This window comes from Zootoca vivipara, chromosome 16 (genome assembly GCF_965207765.1).
Source record: "Zootoca vivipara chromosome 16, rZooViv2.hap1.1, whole genome shotgun sequence".
Lineage (NCBI taxonomy): Eukaryota > Metazoa > Chordata > Lepidosauria > Squamata > Lacertidae > Zootoca > Zootoca vivipara.
The window spans coordinates 22690802-22706445 of record NC_142599.1 but is presented as its reverse complement, the minus strand read 5'-3'; the positions used below and the strand labels follow the sequence as shown (position 1 = coordinate 22706445).

At 49.1% G+C, this 15644-nt stretch overlaps 1 protein-coding gene across 1 annotated transcript in view; it reads right to left on the bottom strand.

Moving 5' to 3' along the window:
• RNFT2 (ring finger protein, transmembrane 2) overlaps positions 1 to 15619 on the bottom strand; it is a 33480-nt gene extending 17861 nt beyond the window's left edge. Inside the window, exons 1-5 of the mRNA XM_035098402.3 lie at positions 15545 to 15619; positions 12400 to 12862; positions 6626 to 7104; positions 3717 to 3793; positions 2979 to 3079 (exon numbers count right to left, since the gene is read on the bottom strand). Of these exons, the coding sequence (XP_034954293.1) occupies positions 2979 to 3079; positions 3717 to 3793; positions 6626 to 7104; positions 12400 to 12482 (740 nt within the window). The 5' untranslated portion in view covers positions 12483 to 12862; positions 15545 to 15619. The remainder of the gene's footprint in view (positions 1 to 2978; positions 3080 to 3716; positions 3794 to 6625; positions 7105 to 12399; positions 12863 to 15544) is intronic.
• Positions 15620 to 15644: the final 25 nt, after the last annotated feature.

The window sequence follows — 15644 nt, the reverse complement described above, 5'->3', positions numbered from 1 at the left end:
GACTCAGATGCTGAACCTGAGGTGTCCCAGCCAGCACAAGGTTCCCTGCCTCCAGTACCAGCTGAGCCGGGTCTAGGGCCTGAGCCTGAAGGGTCCTCACCTGCGCAGGATTCCCAGGTGTAGTCATCAGCTGAGTCTGCTCTGGGCCCCGATGTGATGGAGGACCCATTGCCTGCAGCTGCTCCACTCCCAGCCCCATCAGGAGAAGCCGAGGCTGACCCTGGGTCCAGTTACCCACCAGTAGGGTTGCTGGACTCAATAGAGGACAGGACTTCTGTGCCTTTAATTGCCCTGCTGTCTTTTGGGTCTGGAAACCTTAAAGAAAAACCAGCAGACCCTTTGCTTGGAAATTAAACAAAGGGTCTGCTGGTTTCTCTTTAAGGTTTCCAGACTCAAAAGAGAGCAGGGCAATTAAAGGCACAGAAGTCCTGTCCTCTATTGAGTCTGGCAACCCTGCCCACCAGCCTCTCCTGAGCTGCAGAGGCTCAGGGCAGAGAGGCGAAGGGAACTAAGTTCTTGCAGGAGGAGTGCTCGCCTCCAGGCCAGAAGGAGAGGCGAGTCACCAAAGGATCGGGGCCACCCCGTGCCTCGGGGCAGATAAAAGCCAGCCAGACCCAGACCCAAGTTGTGTGAGCAACATAGTTGCTACCGTGAGCCCGCCTGTGACCGTGTGACCCTGTGCCTTGCCCTGCTCCCTGCCGGACTGACCCCTTGCTAGATTCCTGGACCTAGGACTGTACTTTGACCCTGTTTACGGACAAACCCATGGCGTGTTCCCGACCTTTGACTACCTGGCTAGACCCACGGACTGTTTCCTGACTCTGCTTTCACCCAGCTCCTGGACTTGGTTGCCTCGCTTGGACCTACCGCTGCTGACCTGGACTGTTGACCATGTCTCTGCTCAGCCCCGGGTGAGTTTCTGGTCATCCTATCCAGTGTCCACTAGGCTGGGCACCCCGGGGCCAGCACACCAACACACAAACTGGAGGTCCTTTACTCTATCTGCTTTTAGGGTTGCCAGACTCAAGAGTGGACAGGACTTCTGTGCCTTTAATTGCCCTGCTCTCTTTGGAGTCTGGAAACCTTAAAGAGAAACCAGCAGACCCTTTGCTGGGAAATGAAACAAAGGGTCTGCTGGTTTCTCTTTAAGGTTTCCAGGCTCAAAAGAGAGCAGGGCAATTAAAGGCACAGAAGTCCTGTCCTCTATTGTGTCTGGCAACCCTAGCTGCTTTAACCCCAGGCAAACCCCTTTCTGCAAGCAGAGTTGCACCCACACTTCCGAGAGCAAGTGAACAATCGGAAGCCTCGTCCCCATCACATTCCCAGGGTGGTTAAGCACTGGCTTTCCTTCCTAATTAGGCAGCCACTGTGGGATATGGTTTCATGCTGGGTGGGAAGCATCAATGGGCTTGTTTGCAAAGTAAATAAACGAATGGATTGGGATAAACAGAAATGAAAATACTCACAATATGGGCACATCACAATGGAAATTAAACCCTAAAAATGAAAAAAAAAAACAATCGAAAATGAGAGACCTCCCAAAATGAAAACCCAGGAACACAGAGATGGGAATGAAAGAAATTGATTTTAAAAAGCGAACAGGCAGACACACACAACTGAATCCACAAATACATTAGATTGGGGAAACGGAAAGAAAAAAACAAAATCGCAAATCTGAGCAAAGAGAAAGTCAACCAAAGATCCAGGCTAATGTCTGTGCTTTCTAAGTATATGGGGTGAAGATAAACCACACTTCCTACCCACAAGGCAACCCCCCCCCCGCCGTTTCCATTTGATGCCAAACATCACTCAGCTTTGCGAAACATACCTGCGGATTCTCATCCAGGGCCCAGAAGATCTAGATTGAGAGATGGCCTTATTTTAGATCACAGAGCCCAATGCTATGATTTGCACATTGGGACCCATCCACACCAGCAACTTCACGCCGCTTTTAAACAGCCATAGCTTCTCTCCAAAGAATCATGGGAACTGTAGTTTGGGGTGCTGAGTTGTTAGGAAGACACCCACCCCCAAATCCCCTCAGAGAGCTACAATTCCAGGAGTGGCTTAATAGTCAGTCCCCTTTCCCAGGGAACTCTGGGAATTGTAGCTCTGTGAGGAATGCGGCGGCGGGGGGCGGGGGCGGGGCAGGAATCTCCTAGCAACTCTCAGCACCCTAAACAAACTTCCTTGGGAAAAAGGATCCGCTGTTAAAGCATTCCGGGAATTGTAGCTCTATGAAGGGAGAATAGGGGGTCTTCCGAACAACTCTCAGCACCCTGAACAACTATAGTCACTGTGGACAATGCTGAGCTGAGACGCAGGCCTTTTTTGTGGCAGTAATCACACACCTCTAGTTTTGTAGCTCATGGCAGCCATTTTGTGCTGGCACCCACATTTTCATCAATATACCGGTATGAGCACAGGGACACCTTTTATTTTTTACCAAGGAAGGAAGGAAGGAAGGAAGGAAGGAAGGAAGGAAGGAAGGAAGGAAGGAAGGAAGGAAGGAAGGAAGGAAGGAAACACTGGCTAGATCAGGCATCCCCAAACTGCGGCCCTCCAGATGTTTTGGCCTACAACTCCCATGATCCCTAGCTAAGAGGACCAGTGGTCAGGGATGATGGGAATTGTAGTCCAAAACATCTGGAGGGCCGAAGTTTGGGGATGCCTGGGCTAGATGAATCAGTGGTCTGACTCGGTGCAAGGCAGCTTCCGATGTTTCAGACGCAGGAAAACTCCAACTCCCATCAGTGCCAGCTAGCATAATGGGAGTTGTAGTCCAGCAGCTCCTGGAGGGATGCAGGTTCTCAAAACCTTGCTTATCTGGCTGTGAGCTTTCTCCAAGTCCCTTCCAGTCACACACAAGCAAAAAACAACAACAACATGTTTCTCCCCCTTTCATTCAACCCCTCCTTGTTCTTCTGATAAGCGGCTGGGTACCTGTTTTTCCCAAGGATCCAAGCCGTTTTGCTTACCTGTTGTACAACTGCTGGGAGCTGAAAGTATACAGCAAGTACAGGGTGTTCCCTGTGAGGAAGGCCAGGATCCAGAACACCACCAGCACAGACCGCTTTTCCTGAGGAGGAGAACAACAACAAAAAGCCCAATATGTAATCCCAGAGACTCCAAAGGTAGTTCCTTGCCACCATGAGGACTAGCAACTTGCTGTATGAAAAAAAGAACTCCAAGACTTCTAAACCTGCTTTTCTCTGTCTCTGCTTTCATTGCCCGTGGTGAATTTTAGACTGTAGACCAGGCATCCCCAAACTGCGCCCCTCCAGATGTTTTGGCCTACAACTCCCATGATCCCCAGCAAACAGGACCAGTGGTCGGGGAAGATGGGAACTGTAGTCCAAAACATCTGGAGGGCCCAAGTTTGGGGATGCCTGCTGTAGGCTCCCTGCGGCAGGGACGGGTCCTTTCCAGTTCTAAGGAAGTTCATAATGTAAAACAAAACAAAACCCCACACTTTTTTTGTTATGTAATCACAGAAAAATAAGCAGCCAAAATTCAGCTGGTCTTGACGTTGCTTGTTCCCAGTGCCCTCACAAACGGAGGATGTTCTTGTTGGTTTGAAACCTATCTTAGGAAAGGAACTCCTCTTAGCCCTTGGGCTTCATTATGCCAGGAGTCCAGAGATCTCCCTTCAGACCCTTCCACCCCACTGCCAACCACCAACCACTGTCCAGAAGCACTCCTGTTCCGCAACTCACCTTCAGAGACACCTGTTCTCGGAGAGTCGAGTTTGCATATGCGAACGAGCTTGCCATGCCGATGCACAGAGCAATTCCTACAGAGAGAAAAGAGAAACATGATCTGTATATCTACCACAGAGGTCACCAACCTAAGGCCCATGGGCCGGAAGCGGCCCGCAGAGGTCGTTTGACTGGCCCAGGAGCCGCCCCCGAACTGAGATGCCCGCTCACGCGCTGTGCTAAACCGGCGCGGCGTGGGAACTCGCTTCCGCGGCACCTGAAACCGAGTCTGCGCAGATGCCGGAAATCGCGGGCGCATGCGCAATCCGGCCCACAGGGGGATCTCCGCAGGACAGATGCGGCCCAGGAAAGATAAACCTTGCCGACCCCTGGTCTAGCACAACCACCCCATCCAAATCCTCGGTCACCATTCTGAGAGCATGAGTGGGGATGGGAATCGGAGCCGCAGCTACAGCAGGGATCCTAGCCAGGGTTTTTTTGCCCCGGGTGAAGCCTCCAGAGAGACGCCATTGAGGCTCCCAGCCTGTGTGTGTGTGTGTGTGTGTGTGTGTGTGCAAATATGTGGGGGGTTGGGGTGTGTGCCCAACTGGGTCTTTGACCTGGGTGAAATAAAGCCTAGTTTTGCCCCTGGGTGGAATATTTCTTCTGATGTGTTCAGTGGCACAGTGGTCCGGGGTTGCAGGGGTTCAAAGACACCATTACTATTTCTCTAGTAGGGTCAGGCCCGCTCCCGGTGGCGCGGGGCGCCAGGCCACCAGGGGTGCCGCTGCGCCCGCTGAGAGGTGCGGCTGAGGCTGCCCCAGGCGCGCCTCCGCTTTTCAGCGGCTTCAGGCCGCTCTCATGAGGCGCGCGGGCCTGGGGCCGCCTCCGCCGCGTGCAGGGGCGTCGCAACAGGGGGCGGGCAGCGTCCCCTGGCCCAGGGCTGACCCTACAGCAGGCTGCGTGGCGCAGTGCAGCTGCGCCCGTGGCAGCCCCCCTGCACACAGCGCCCGCCCGCCCGCCGCGCTGGGAAACGGGGTGGGGTGGCGGCGGAGGGATACGGCACACCACGGCGCCAGGCATGCTTAAGACGGCCCTGAGTAGGGTCCTTGTCTCCAGGGGCCTACAGCTGTCCAATCAGCATGAAAGTAGCTTTTAATCCGCAGAAATGAAGTCTTTTCACCCTTTGTGCCGAATGGAGCCAATTGGGGTGAAAGGAGGTGAGTCAGCCACAGAGGATCGGCGCCTAGGGTCACTCTGTAGAAGGTGTGGAAAGAACCCCCAAAATGAGTTGTTCAGTAAGCTAAGCTTTAGGAATACTGAAAGCACCAGGTGCTTCAGTTTCAAGGGAATGGTCCACAAGCTCTGTTGCATCTATAATGGGCCTTCAAGGAAAACACAACTGAAGTCACTCCGAAAGAAGATATCGGAGCACTCCAAACCACTTGCCCGTGTGCATGCACAGGAATTACCAGACCTCGCTGAAAGGACCCCTTGAGATCCTCATTGATCATCACAATGCATCTCCAATTACTATTATTGCATGATTCTAAGATTATTGTATTTTGATTATTAATATTTTATTGGGGGAAATCAAATATAAAAAAATAAAGTAATTCAGAAGCAAAAAGGGGGGAGAAAGTGAGGAGGAAAAAAGAACAAAGATATGTATAAGAAAGTGGTGGGGATATACATACAAAAATGCAATGTAATATACTCCCATACATTCTCATATAAATTTATATACAGTCGTACCTTGGAAGTCGAACAGCCAAGTTCTCGAACGCTTTGGATGCCAAACGATTGAAACCCTGAAGTAACTGTGCCGGTTTTTGAATGTTCTTTTGGAAGCCGAATGTTTGACGGGGCTTCTGTGGCTTCCGATTGGCTGCAGGAGCTTTCTGCACCCAATCGGAAGCCATACAGTGGTACCTCTACTTACGAATAACTCTACTTATGAGTTTCTACTTATGAATGGAGCTCCGTCCGCCATCTTGGATGCGGTTTAGATAGGATTTTTTCTACTTACGAATTTTTAGATAGGGTTGCATTCAACTTACAAATTTTTTCCACCAATGCATTCCTATAGGATTCGACTTACATTTTTTTTCGACTTACGAATGTGTGTTCGGAATGCATTAAATTCGTAAGTAGAGGTACCACTGTACTTTTTTTCCAATGTTTTGGAAGTCGAATGGACTTCCAGAATGGATTCCGTTCTACTTCCAAGGTATGACTGTAGTGTTATTTTCCTAATACATATGTAGATGTCAATAGCCTCCTTCATTCTGTATAAACTCATTTCAAATGTTGTCATATTTATCCAAACAAAAATAGTGTATCTGAAGAAGTGTGCATGGACACGAAAGCTCATACCTATGATAAACTTAGTTGGTCTCTGAGGTGCTACTGGAAGGATTTTGTTTTGACTGCGTCAGACCAACACAGCTACCTACCTGTAAAAAATAGCGAGTGTCGTCCTACGGTTGGGTTGGTCCATTGATTAAAGTGTATCCTATTTTTATACAGTCATTCCTTGGAATCTGCTCCGGAAGTCCATTCAACTTCCAAAACGTTTGGAAACCATGGCATGGCTTCCAATTGGCAGCAGGAACTTCCTGCAGCCAATCGGAAGCCGCAGAACCTGCGTCGGACGTTTGGGTTCCAAAGAACATTCGCAAACCGGAACACTCACTTCTGGGTTTGCGGCATTCGGGAGCCAAAACGTTCGAGTTGCAAGGCGTTGACTTCCGAGGTACGACTGTATTGTAAGATTTATTGTATGATCTTGGAAGGTTGTATAATCACAGAGGTGTATGTGTGGTTGTGACTACCATGAAGGGCCCCGAACTCCTGGATTTGCTGCTACGCTACTGGACTCACCAAGTTCTTACATTTGCTCCAAGCGTCGAACGAGAGGGGCTTACCAAGCTTATGCTGGAAACAGACTTTCGCCAAGAGGATCATGATGAAGGGGAGTCCCTTCTGCAACCAGGAGACGACCGCTTTCAGCTCCGAAAGAGCAGGGGCTGGTGTCCCGGGCTGGTCCCCAGGCCCCTCCTCGGTGTGTCCGTGGCGGTCGCTGCCGGCCATGTGCAGCAGGGAGGAACCGCGCTGGTGGCTGTGGTGGTAGTGGTGGGGCTGCTGCCGGTGGTGGTAGGGACCTCCTTCTGGCCGGCTGGGCCCCTCCTCCCGCGAGGAAGGCATCTGGATGAACACCTCCCCGCCTCCCGCCGAGGACCCCAGGACCAAACTGGATTGGAAAGGGGTGGCTGCGATGGTGCCCGACGGGATGCCCCCCAGTCCAGAGAAAAGCTGCTGCGGAGTGGGAGCTTCCGTCTTGAGACCTTCAAAAATGCCGCCTTCATCCACGCTCGTCTCGGAGGAGATGGTTTGACTCCGGCTTCTGGTATAAACACACACACAGAAATCCAAATCATAATACAGTGGTATCTTGGTTCTCAGACGCCTTGGTTCCTAAACACCGGAAACCCAGAAGTGTGTGATCTGGTTTTCGAACGTTTTTCGGAAGCCGAACGTCCGATGCGGTTGTCGGCTTTGGTTCCAGGGCACCTGCACGAATCAGAAGCTGCGCCTTGGTTTTCAAACATTTCAGAAGTCAAACGGACTTCCGGAACAGATTAAGTTTGGTGCTTTTGTTTTTGCTATTTATTTTGCGTTTTTGTTTTTGAGGCTTTTTTTGGTTCATTTGTTTTCGTGACTGTGTGGAACCCAGTTCAGCTACTGATTGATTGCTTGTATGAATGTGGAAATGGATAAAAGCTCCCCCATCCAAACAATGACTATCATCAGTGCATGTAAGAAAAAACAATAATTTTAATTTTTATCACCTACAATACTATCTCATTTATTTTATTACATTCATTCTTGCTTTCAGTTTTATTACATTGATTATTGCTTTCATTTTATGAAACAGTGGTCTCATTAGATAGTAAAATTCATGTTAAATTGCTATTTTAGGGGTTGTTTTTGAAAGTCTGGAACGGATTAATCCATTTTGGATTACTTTCTATGGGAAAGCGCGCCTTGGTTTTGGAACGCTTTGGTTTTGGAACGGACTTCTGGAACGGATTAAGTTTGAGAACCAGGGTACCACTGTAGTAGTAGTAATAATAATAATAATAGTAATAGTAATGGGGAAAGAAAGAATCAGATTAAACTACAATTTGTTTAATCAGGTGCTAGCTGAAATGCAAGAAAAAAACTTTCTCCTTATACACCCGGTAGATCGTTGCAGTCAGTGAGAAAGTCTCTCTTGCCAGATCCAAAGATCTCAGAAGCCCCTTGCTCTGAACTGGCTCCAAGAAGGGATTTTATTTTATTTTATTTTAATAATTTTTATTGGTTTTACAAATACAAAGTACAAATAAACACAAACTAATAAGAACATATCTATATGAGGAGATTCTCCGAATCTCGAGACTTCCCTCCATGGAGTCTTTAAAATAAGACTTGTACAGCTGCGTATTCATCCGTACTCCAATTTTTATATCAAGCCATATTGTCCTTAATATTCTTTGCACTACAAGCAGGTCAAAATCCTGCTCTTGTTTCCATCTGCTTACAGTGGTCTCCTAAATAATGGCAAACCAAGCTGATGGAATATGCTGAGATGGCAAAGCTGGTGGAAAACTCAGAAACCAAGAGGACAAAAACTTTATCCAAGAAGGGATTTTAGAGTGTCTACCCCTGCTCTGCGAAACAGCATCCCTTTCAAGACACAACAGGTGCCCACATATATGCACATTCTGGAAACAACAGCATTTTTGTTCTGATAGGCTTTCCCAGCTGGATAAATGGGTCTGTACCACTTGTTAGAATTTCAGCTTTGCTTTAAACCACAGGATCATAGAAATATAGCATTGGAAGGGGCCCCAAGGGTCATCTAGCCCAACCTGCTGCAACGAAGGAATCACAGCTAAATGTATTTGTGGGTTTTATGGCTTTAATTATCTCACGGGTAAATCATCCTTGGGATTGTGGTTTATAGAGGGGGGATTGAGAAAGTAATTGGAGGAAGGAGGTGGAGGAGGAGAAAGATTTTTTCAAAACACAACTTGTTAAAAGGAGAAGAAGATCAGCAAAAGTCTGAAGCCACAAAGAGACACATGGGAGCGGTGAAATCTCTCCTGGTTGTGGATCCATCCCCTGCGCCCCAACTCCTCCAAGTTTAGAAATGATGTGTGCAGCCAGCGAGCCCCCTATGGAGTTCACTAGCCTCACTGGACCTCTTTATCGACTCCAAGCATCTCCCAAGTCACACAAAGCCACTGCTTCTCAGATATTTTTAAAGCTACTCCTCAAAGGCTAGGTTCACACACAAGACACACAGGGAAATAAAACGGTTAGCAAGATACGTTGTCATGTGGCTTTATGCCCCCACCTCCAAATTAGCGGGGCAACGTTCCTAATCGGATCTCCCAGGGCTCAGGAATTAAAAAATAAATCACAAACACCGACATCTCCATGCTCTTCCCTAGGAACATGTGAACCACGTACAGAGCATCTCAAATAATAATAATAATAATAATATAATATATTTATACCCCGCCCATCTGGCCGGGTTTCCCCAGTCACTCTGGGCGGCTTCCAACAGAAAAATAAAATAAAATAATTGATTAAACATTAAAAAGCCTCCCTAAACAGGGCTGCCTTCAGATGTCCTCTAAAAATCTGGTAGCTGTTTTTCTCTTTGACATCTGATGGGAGGGCGTTCCACAGGGCGGGCGCCACTACCGAGAAGGCCCTCTGCCTGGTTCCCTGCAACTTGGCTTCTCACAACGAGGGAACTGCCAGAAGGCCCTCGGTGCTGGACCTCAGTGTCTGGGCAGAACGATGGAGGTGGAGATGCTCCTTCAGGTATACTGGACTGAGGCCAGTTAGGGCTTTAAAGGTCAGCACCAACACATTGAATTGTGCTCAGAAACGTACTGGGAGCCAATGCAGATCTTTCAAGACCGGTGTTATGTGGTCTCGGTGGCCGCTCCCAGTCACCAGTCTAGCTGCCGCATTCTGGATTAGTTGTAGGTTCCGGGTCACCTTCAAAGGTAGCCCCACGTAGAGCGCATTGCAGTAGTCCAAGCAAGAGATAACTAGAGCATGCACCACTCTGGCGAGACAGTCTGCAGGCAGGTAGGGTCTCAGCCTGCGTACCAGAAGGAGCTGATAGACAGCTGCCCTGGTGAGGTCGCAACAGCCCAATCCAATACTATGGGGGTCCCCTAGGGTAACACTCCCACAGGAGGCAGGCAGAAAGGCTTGGCAGAAAGACTTCTATCTTTAAAGGGGGGCGGGAAGCAGTTGTGCATTTATGGTTCCTTTTAACCTGACACGGCTGACTTTGCTTTGTGACATGGACTTCTTTAATTTTGCCGCCACGGCCACTTCAATAACACCTCTGAAATCTGCCAGCAACCAATCAAAAACAGCACTGAAAAGTCGAAAATAAAATATTTACACCAACAACCCATGATTAAATGAAACACAACAAAAACTCTTGGAGGCTTTTGTGATTAAGCGGCGTATACAAAACTCTGTGAAATAATTAACGACAACAGGGAAAGCAACACGGGCACATGCCGAGTCCCGAGTCCAAAAAGGGTTCTGTTTTTACCAGTTTTCTCAATGAGGGAATTGAGGGGGACATCGAGGCCTCCACTGGCACCAGGTTCCATAGGTAAGGAGCCAGCACCAAGAAGGCTCTGCAGCAACGTTCTTCAGGCAGCGCCTTTCATAGAACATAAGGGCTCATATGAAAACAGGCTGCAAGGTCTGCAGGCTTAGGCCATAAAGCAGAGAACCTGTAGCCCCCTGGATGGTGTTGGACTCCAGCTCCCATCAGCCCCAGCCATCGTGGCCAATGGGCAGGGACGGTGGGAGTTGTAGTTCCCCATTCCTGCTATACATGGTTGGGGTCCATTTGGATACATAAAGAGCCACCTTCTCTTTTATAAACCTATGTGTTGTTTAAGGCAGCACTGAGAGCCAGTGTGGTGTAACGGTTAGAGAGCTCAGCTAAAATCTGGGAGACCCGGGTTCAAATCCCCCCTCAGCCACAAAGCACATTGGGTTGCTTGGGCCAGTCATTGTCTATTAGCCAGTGTTAGAAACTCGGTTACATAAGTTAGGCACCAAATTGTGTTACAGTCACCAAAATGGAATGTCCAGTTGCCATTTGGGGGCAAGATGGCTCTAGAGTCTTCTTTTTCAAAGGATGGACTGACTGTGATTGATTCTCAGTTAAACATGTGGCTAGTTCAGATGACAAACTTGAGCTAAGTTCGGAACTTTGAGAACTTAAAGAAGTAAACTTAACTAGATCCAGGGACAGTCCACATATCTATCGGATGATTCCAACCTCTTTTTCTTAATGGACCATTCATAACGTTAGAATATTCTTCGCAACTGTGAGCAAGGCAGTGGGGTGAAGACAAGCTGCAACAATTAACTATCACGTTGTTCACTGCTCAAGCTGCACGCACAAAAAAACCACACGTTTTGGTTCCTGAAATTCTGATTGTGCAGGTAAAATATAACAGATGAAATTCTACAGGATGGGGTATGTCAGGGGACCTCCCTACAGGGAGCCTCCCCCCCACCATCCTGACCAGCACTTCGCCCAGCGAGAGCGGCAGCAGCGGGTCAGGGGGAGGAATTGAGGATGGAAGCGGAGTGGAGGAGGCACGGCTCAGCGATGTATCGGAGCCCCTGCACCACTCCAGCCAACAAGTAGGAGAGGAGCACAGCCGCTTCCGGCACCCGAATTGAGGCGCATGCCCAAACGCAAGGTTAGAGAGCGGCTTTTCGGGGTGCCCAAGCTATTATGCTGGCCCCGGAGCAGAAGGGCGCCATTGCCGGATTCTGCGAGTGACTAGGAGGTCATGTTTTCCGCTATCTCTGCAGTGTGGTGTAGTAGTTAAGAGCGGTAGACTCGTAATCTGGGGAACCGGGTTCGATTCCCCACTCCTCCACATGCAGCTGCTGGGTGACCCTGGGCTAGTCACACTTCTTTGAAGTCTCTCAGCCCCACTCACCTCACAGAGTGTTTGTTGTGGGGGAGGAAGGGAAAGGAGAATGTTAGCCGCTTTGAGACTCCTTCGGGTAGTGATAAAGCGGGATATCAAATCCAAACTCTTCTTCTTCTCTTCTTCTTCTGTAAATACTATGCACAATAAAACCGTTAAAGACAGAACGGACTTGGGCATGTTTACTCGGGAGTAGCCGCAACAATCCCCTGACAGGGTATGAAGTGTGTGAAAACAGGCAAGAGTCGATGATCCCCAGGCATGCACCTCCAGATGGTGGAGATGTCAGAAGCCATCCTGGCACCCAGGCCTCTTCACTTGGTCACAAATGGCCAATAGCCAGGTGCAAAATGCACCTGGCGCCTGCCTAATTTTGAACGATGCTCTTAGCCTAACCTAGAGTTGTTGTGGGATTAAAATAGGTATCAGGGGAACCACGTATGCCACCTTGAGCCCCTTGGAAGTGTTTACAAATCCAGTAAACAAACTGTGGCCTTTCAGATGTTGCTGCGGGACTCCAATTCCCAGCAGCCCCAGCCCGCATGGCCAACACTCAAGAATGATGGGAGTCCAACAATATCTGGAAGGACGCAGGTGTCTCCACCCACATCCCTAGTTAAGATAGAAGGATGCCGTACACTTAAAACAGAACTAACCTTTCGGGAGGCAGGCTGTCTGTGATGCTGCTGTGCCGTCTCTGCATCTTCCTTAAGACTTTAAAGCACAACACACTCAACATTAACGTGGCAGATCAATGGTGGCAGCGAGGAAGTAGTGGCAAGGACTGGAGAGAAGGCTGGAGAACAGACGGGGCCCCCATTCACTCAGTGGCAGGGAGCGCAAAACTCTATCTGGGCAGGCTGGACAAAGGCCGTACCACAAGGCAACGGGCGCAGAGCAAATCTTGGAAGCTCCACGATGAACGCGATAGCGGCGCCCAGGAGAAATAGATCTCTGGAGGAAAGTCAGGTCCTATCCTTTAGGTCAGTAGCTGCATCGAAAGCCGGCAACCGCACCAAGTTTGTGATGCAAGGAAGGGAAGCGGTCCTTGGGGAAAGCGATGGAGAAGGGGTGGCTGCAATCGGAGCGTCGACCGCGTGTTCTCCAGATGTTGCGACCCTGAGAGATTTTGCAAAGGAAAAAGAAATGAGGCAGGAAAAATAGGAAGGAGGGGAGTCAGAAGACAAAGGGCCATGTGGCCAGCATGACTAGGCTGCTTCTGGCGAAACCAGAGCAGTGCACGGAAATGCCGTTTACCTTTCCGCTGGAGCGGTACCTATTTATCTACTTGCACTTTGACGTGCTTTCGAACTGCTGGGTTGGTAGGAGCTGGGACCGAGCAATGGGAGCTCACCCCGTCGCAGGGATTCAAACCGCCGGCCTTCCGATCAGCAAACCCTAGGCTCAGTGGTTTAGACCACAACGCCACCCGCATCCGCTTAAATGGTTATGGCTCCCCACAAAGAATTATGGGAAATGTAGTTTATTAAGGGTGCTGGGAGTTGTCAGGAGGCTCCTATTCCCCCCCAAGGGCTACAATTCCCAGAGTTCCTTGAGAAGAGGGGCTGACTGTTAGGCCACCCTGACCAAATGAGCATCCCCTCTCCCCAGAGAACATAGTTCCGAGATGAGGAACACAGATCTCCATCACGGAGTTCAGAGCATCCTCAGCAAACTACAAATCCCAGGATTCTTTGGGGGAAGAACACTTTTGCTTCCATTCTAACCGAAAGCTAGCTCCCCACCACCTCTCTGCCTTGACTGTGACTGAGGTTTTCAACTATACTATCTATTTATAGTACTTGTCCCCAAGACATATCCAAACACAGGCTTTTAGATCTTAGGCGCTGCTGCTTTTAAGCATATGCTGCTGCTTTTAGCCTGGTTCTCTTCTAGTGCTGTTTTAATTTGTTTGCGATTTCATGACCACCGTGTATTTTTCTTTTCTTTTTACATTTTATCGCTTTGCTTTTAAAACACTGTGCACCATCCAATGAACTTAGAGGTTAACAAATGGCAGAAGAATGCTGCAAGCAAATAAATAGAGAATTTAAAAAAACAAATCACAAATACTTTCAAGGAAAGCACAGACAGCAAAATATAGTTACTGATGCAAAAGTATTTCCAATACAATGCTATAGTCATGGAGTGACCTGCAATAGTCCAGACTGGATTTCAGTTACGCCTGAAAACCTGAGACAAGATCACAGCTGTCAACCTTCCCCTTTTTTGCTGGAAATTCCCTTACTCCAGTGCCGTTTCCCGCTGCTATACTGGATTGTTAGATATACCGGAGACTATCCCCGGGACCCAGGTGGCGCTGTGGGTTAAACCACAGAGTCTAGGGCTTGCTGATCAGAAGGTCGGCGGTTCGAATCCCTGCAACGGGGTGAGCTCCCGTTGCTCGGTCCCAGCTCCTGCCCACCTAGCAGTTCGAAAGCACATCAAAGTGCAAGTAGATAAATAGGAACCGCTCCGGTGGGAAGGTAAACGGCGTTTCCGTGTGCTGCTCTAGTTCGCCAGAAGCAGCTTTGTCATGCTGGCCACATGACCCGGAAGCTGTCTGTGGACAAACACCGGCTCCCTCAACCTATAGAGTGAGATGAGCGCCGCAACCCCAGAGTCGGACACGACTGGACCTGATGGTCAGGGGCCCCTTTACCTTTACCTATCCCCAGGACAGGTGAGGCTGTTGATCCCTTATTTTCAAATCTGAAAGTTGGCAGCTATGGACAAGACACATCTTCTCCAGATAGGGTCACAACTGGTGTGTTGGTTAAAAAAAACAACCAGTCCTGCCCATCTCTGTTACCTGAGCTTCCCAGATACTGCCAAGTCTAGAATTCTCCCCTCTCATTCTACATATGGTTCTTAACTGTAGTTTTTCACTGGAGGTGAGTGGGATTAACATGCAGCACCCTTCATCATACTTAGGCTGTGAGCACATCACGCAGTCTCCCTGCACCAGAATTCTGGGAGCTGTAGTTTAAGGGTGCTGGAAATTGTAGATCTAAGAGGAATAAACTACAGTTTCCAGTATTCTTTGGTGACGGAGAGTGTGCGCTTTTAATATACCACCTCTGAAACAGGAAGAGGCCCTATTCCAAGACAGACCTGTGGCCTGCCTAGCCCAGTTTGTAAACACTGACTGGCAGCAGCTCTCTGGGAAATCTCTCCCAGTCAGTCCTACCGACATTGGGGACATGAACCTGGCACCTTTTGCATGAAAAGCATGTGCTCGACTGCTGGGCTATCTTTCCTGGGGAAATCTTTCCCCTTGAATGCTCCCCTAAACATACAAACAAAATTGATCCCTGCACATACAAGAACAAGCAGGTCGGGATTCTGGGTCGACACTCCTCCCCGATGGTTTGGTTGTTGACATGCAGGTCTATACAGTATGTCCAAAAATTGGTAGGGAAGAATATACCCTAACACCCGCGGCTAAAACAGCAGCCTGAAGTGGTCCAGGCTTTCCAGCTCAGTGAGAACTAGGCCCTAGATCAAAGCATTGGATGTTCCTCTATATTTAGAGGGAGAGATAAACCTGGCATTCAACACTGGGATGTATTGCTGCTTGGCCAGGGGCATGAGATGGGGGGGGAGGAATGATGGGGGGGGCAACCTTAACCCCTCCATCCTTCTTTCCTCCTGGCTTATTTTTATTCTCCAACCAGGAAAGGAGAAGATCGTCTTGGAACTCCCAGCCACCCATAAAGCAAGAAAGCGATCAGAAATGAATGGAGGAATAAAAACAAACACCATCACCATCCCTCCGCGCCTGATGGAACATTATATTACCTGGTCCCCGGGCTGTTAGGCGGATCGGCCCCTCCCTCTTTGCTCCTCCCTCCTTCCCTCCCCCGCGCTCCCTCCACGCACGTGACTTCCGTCTCCACCC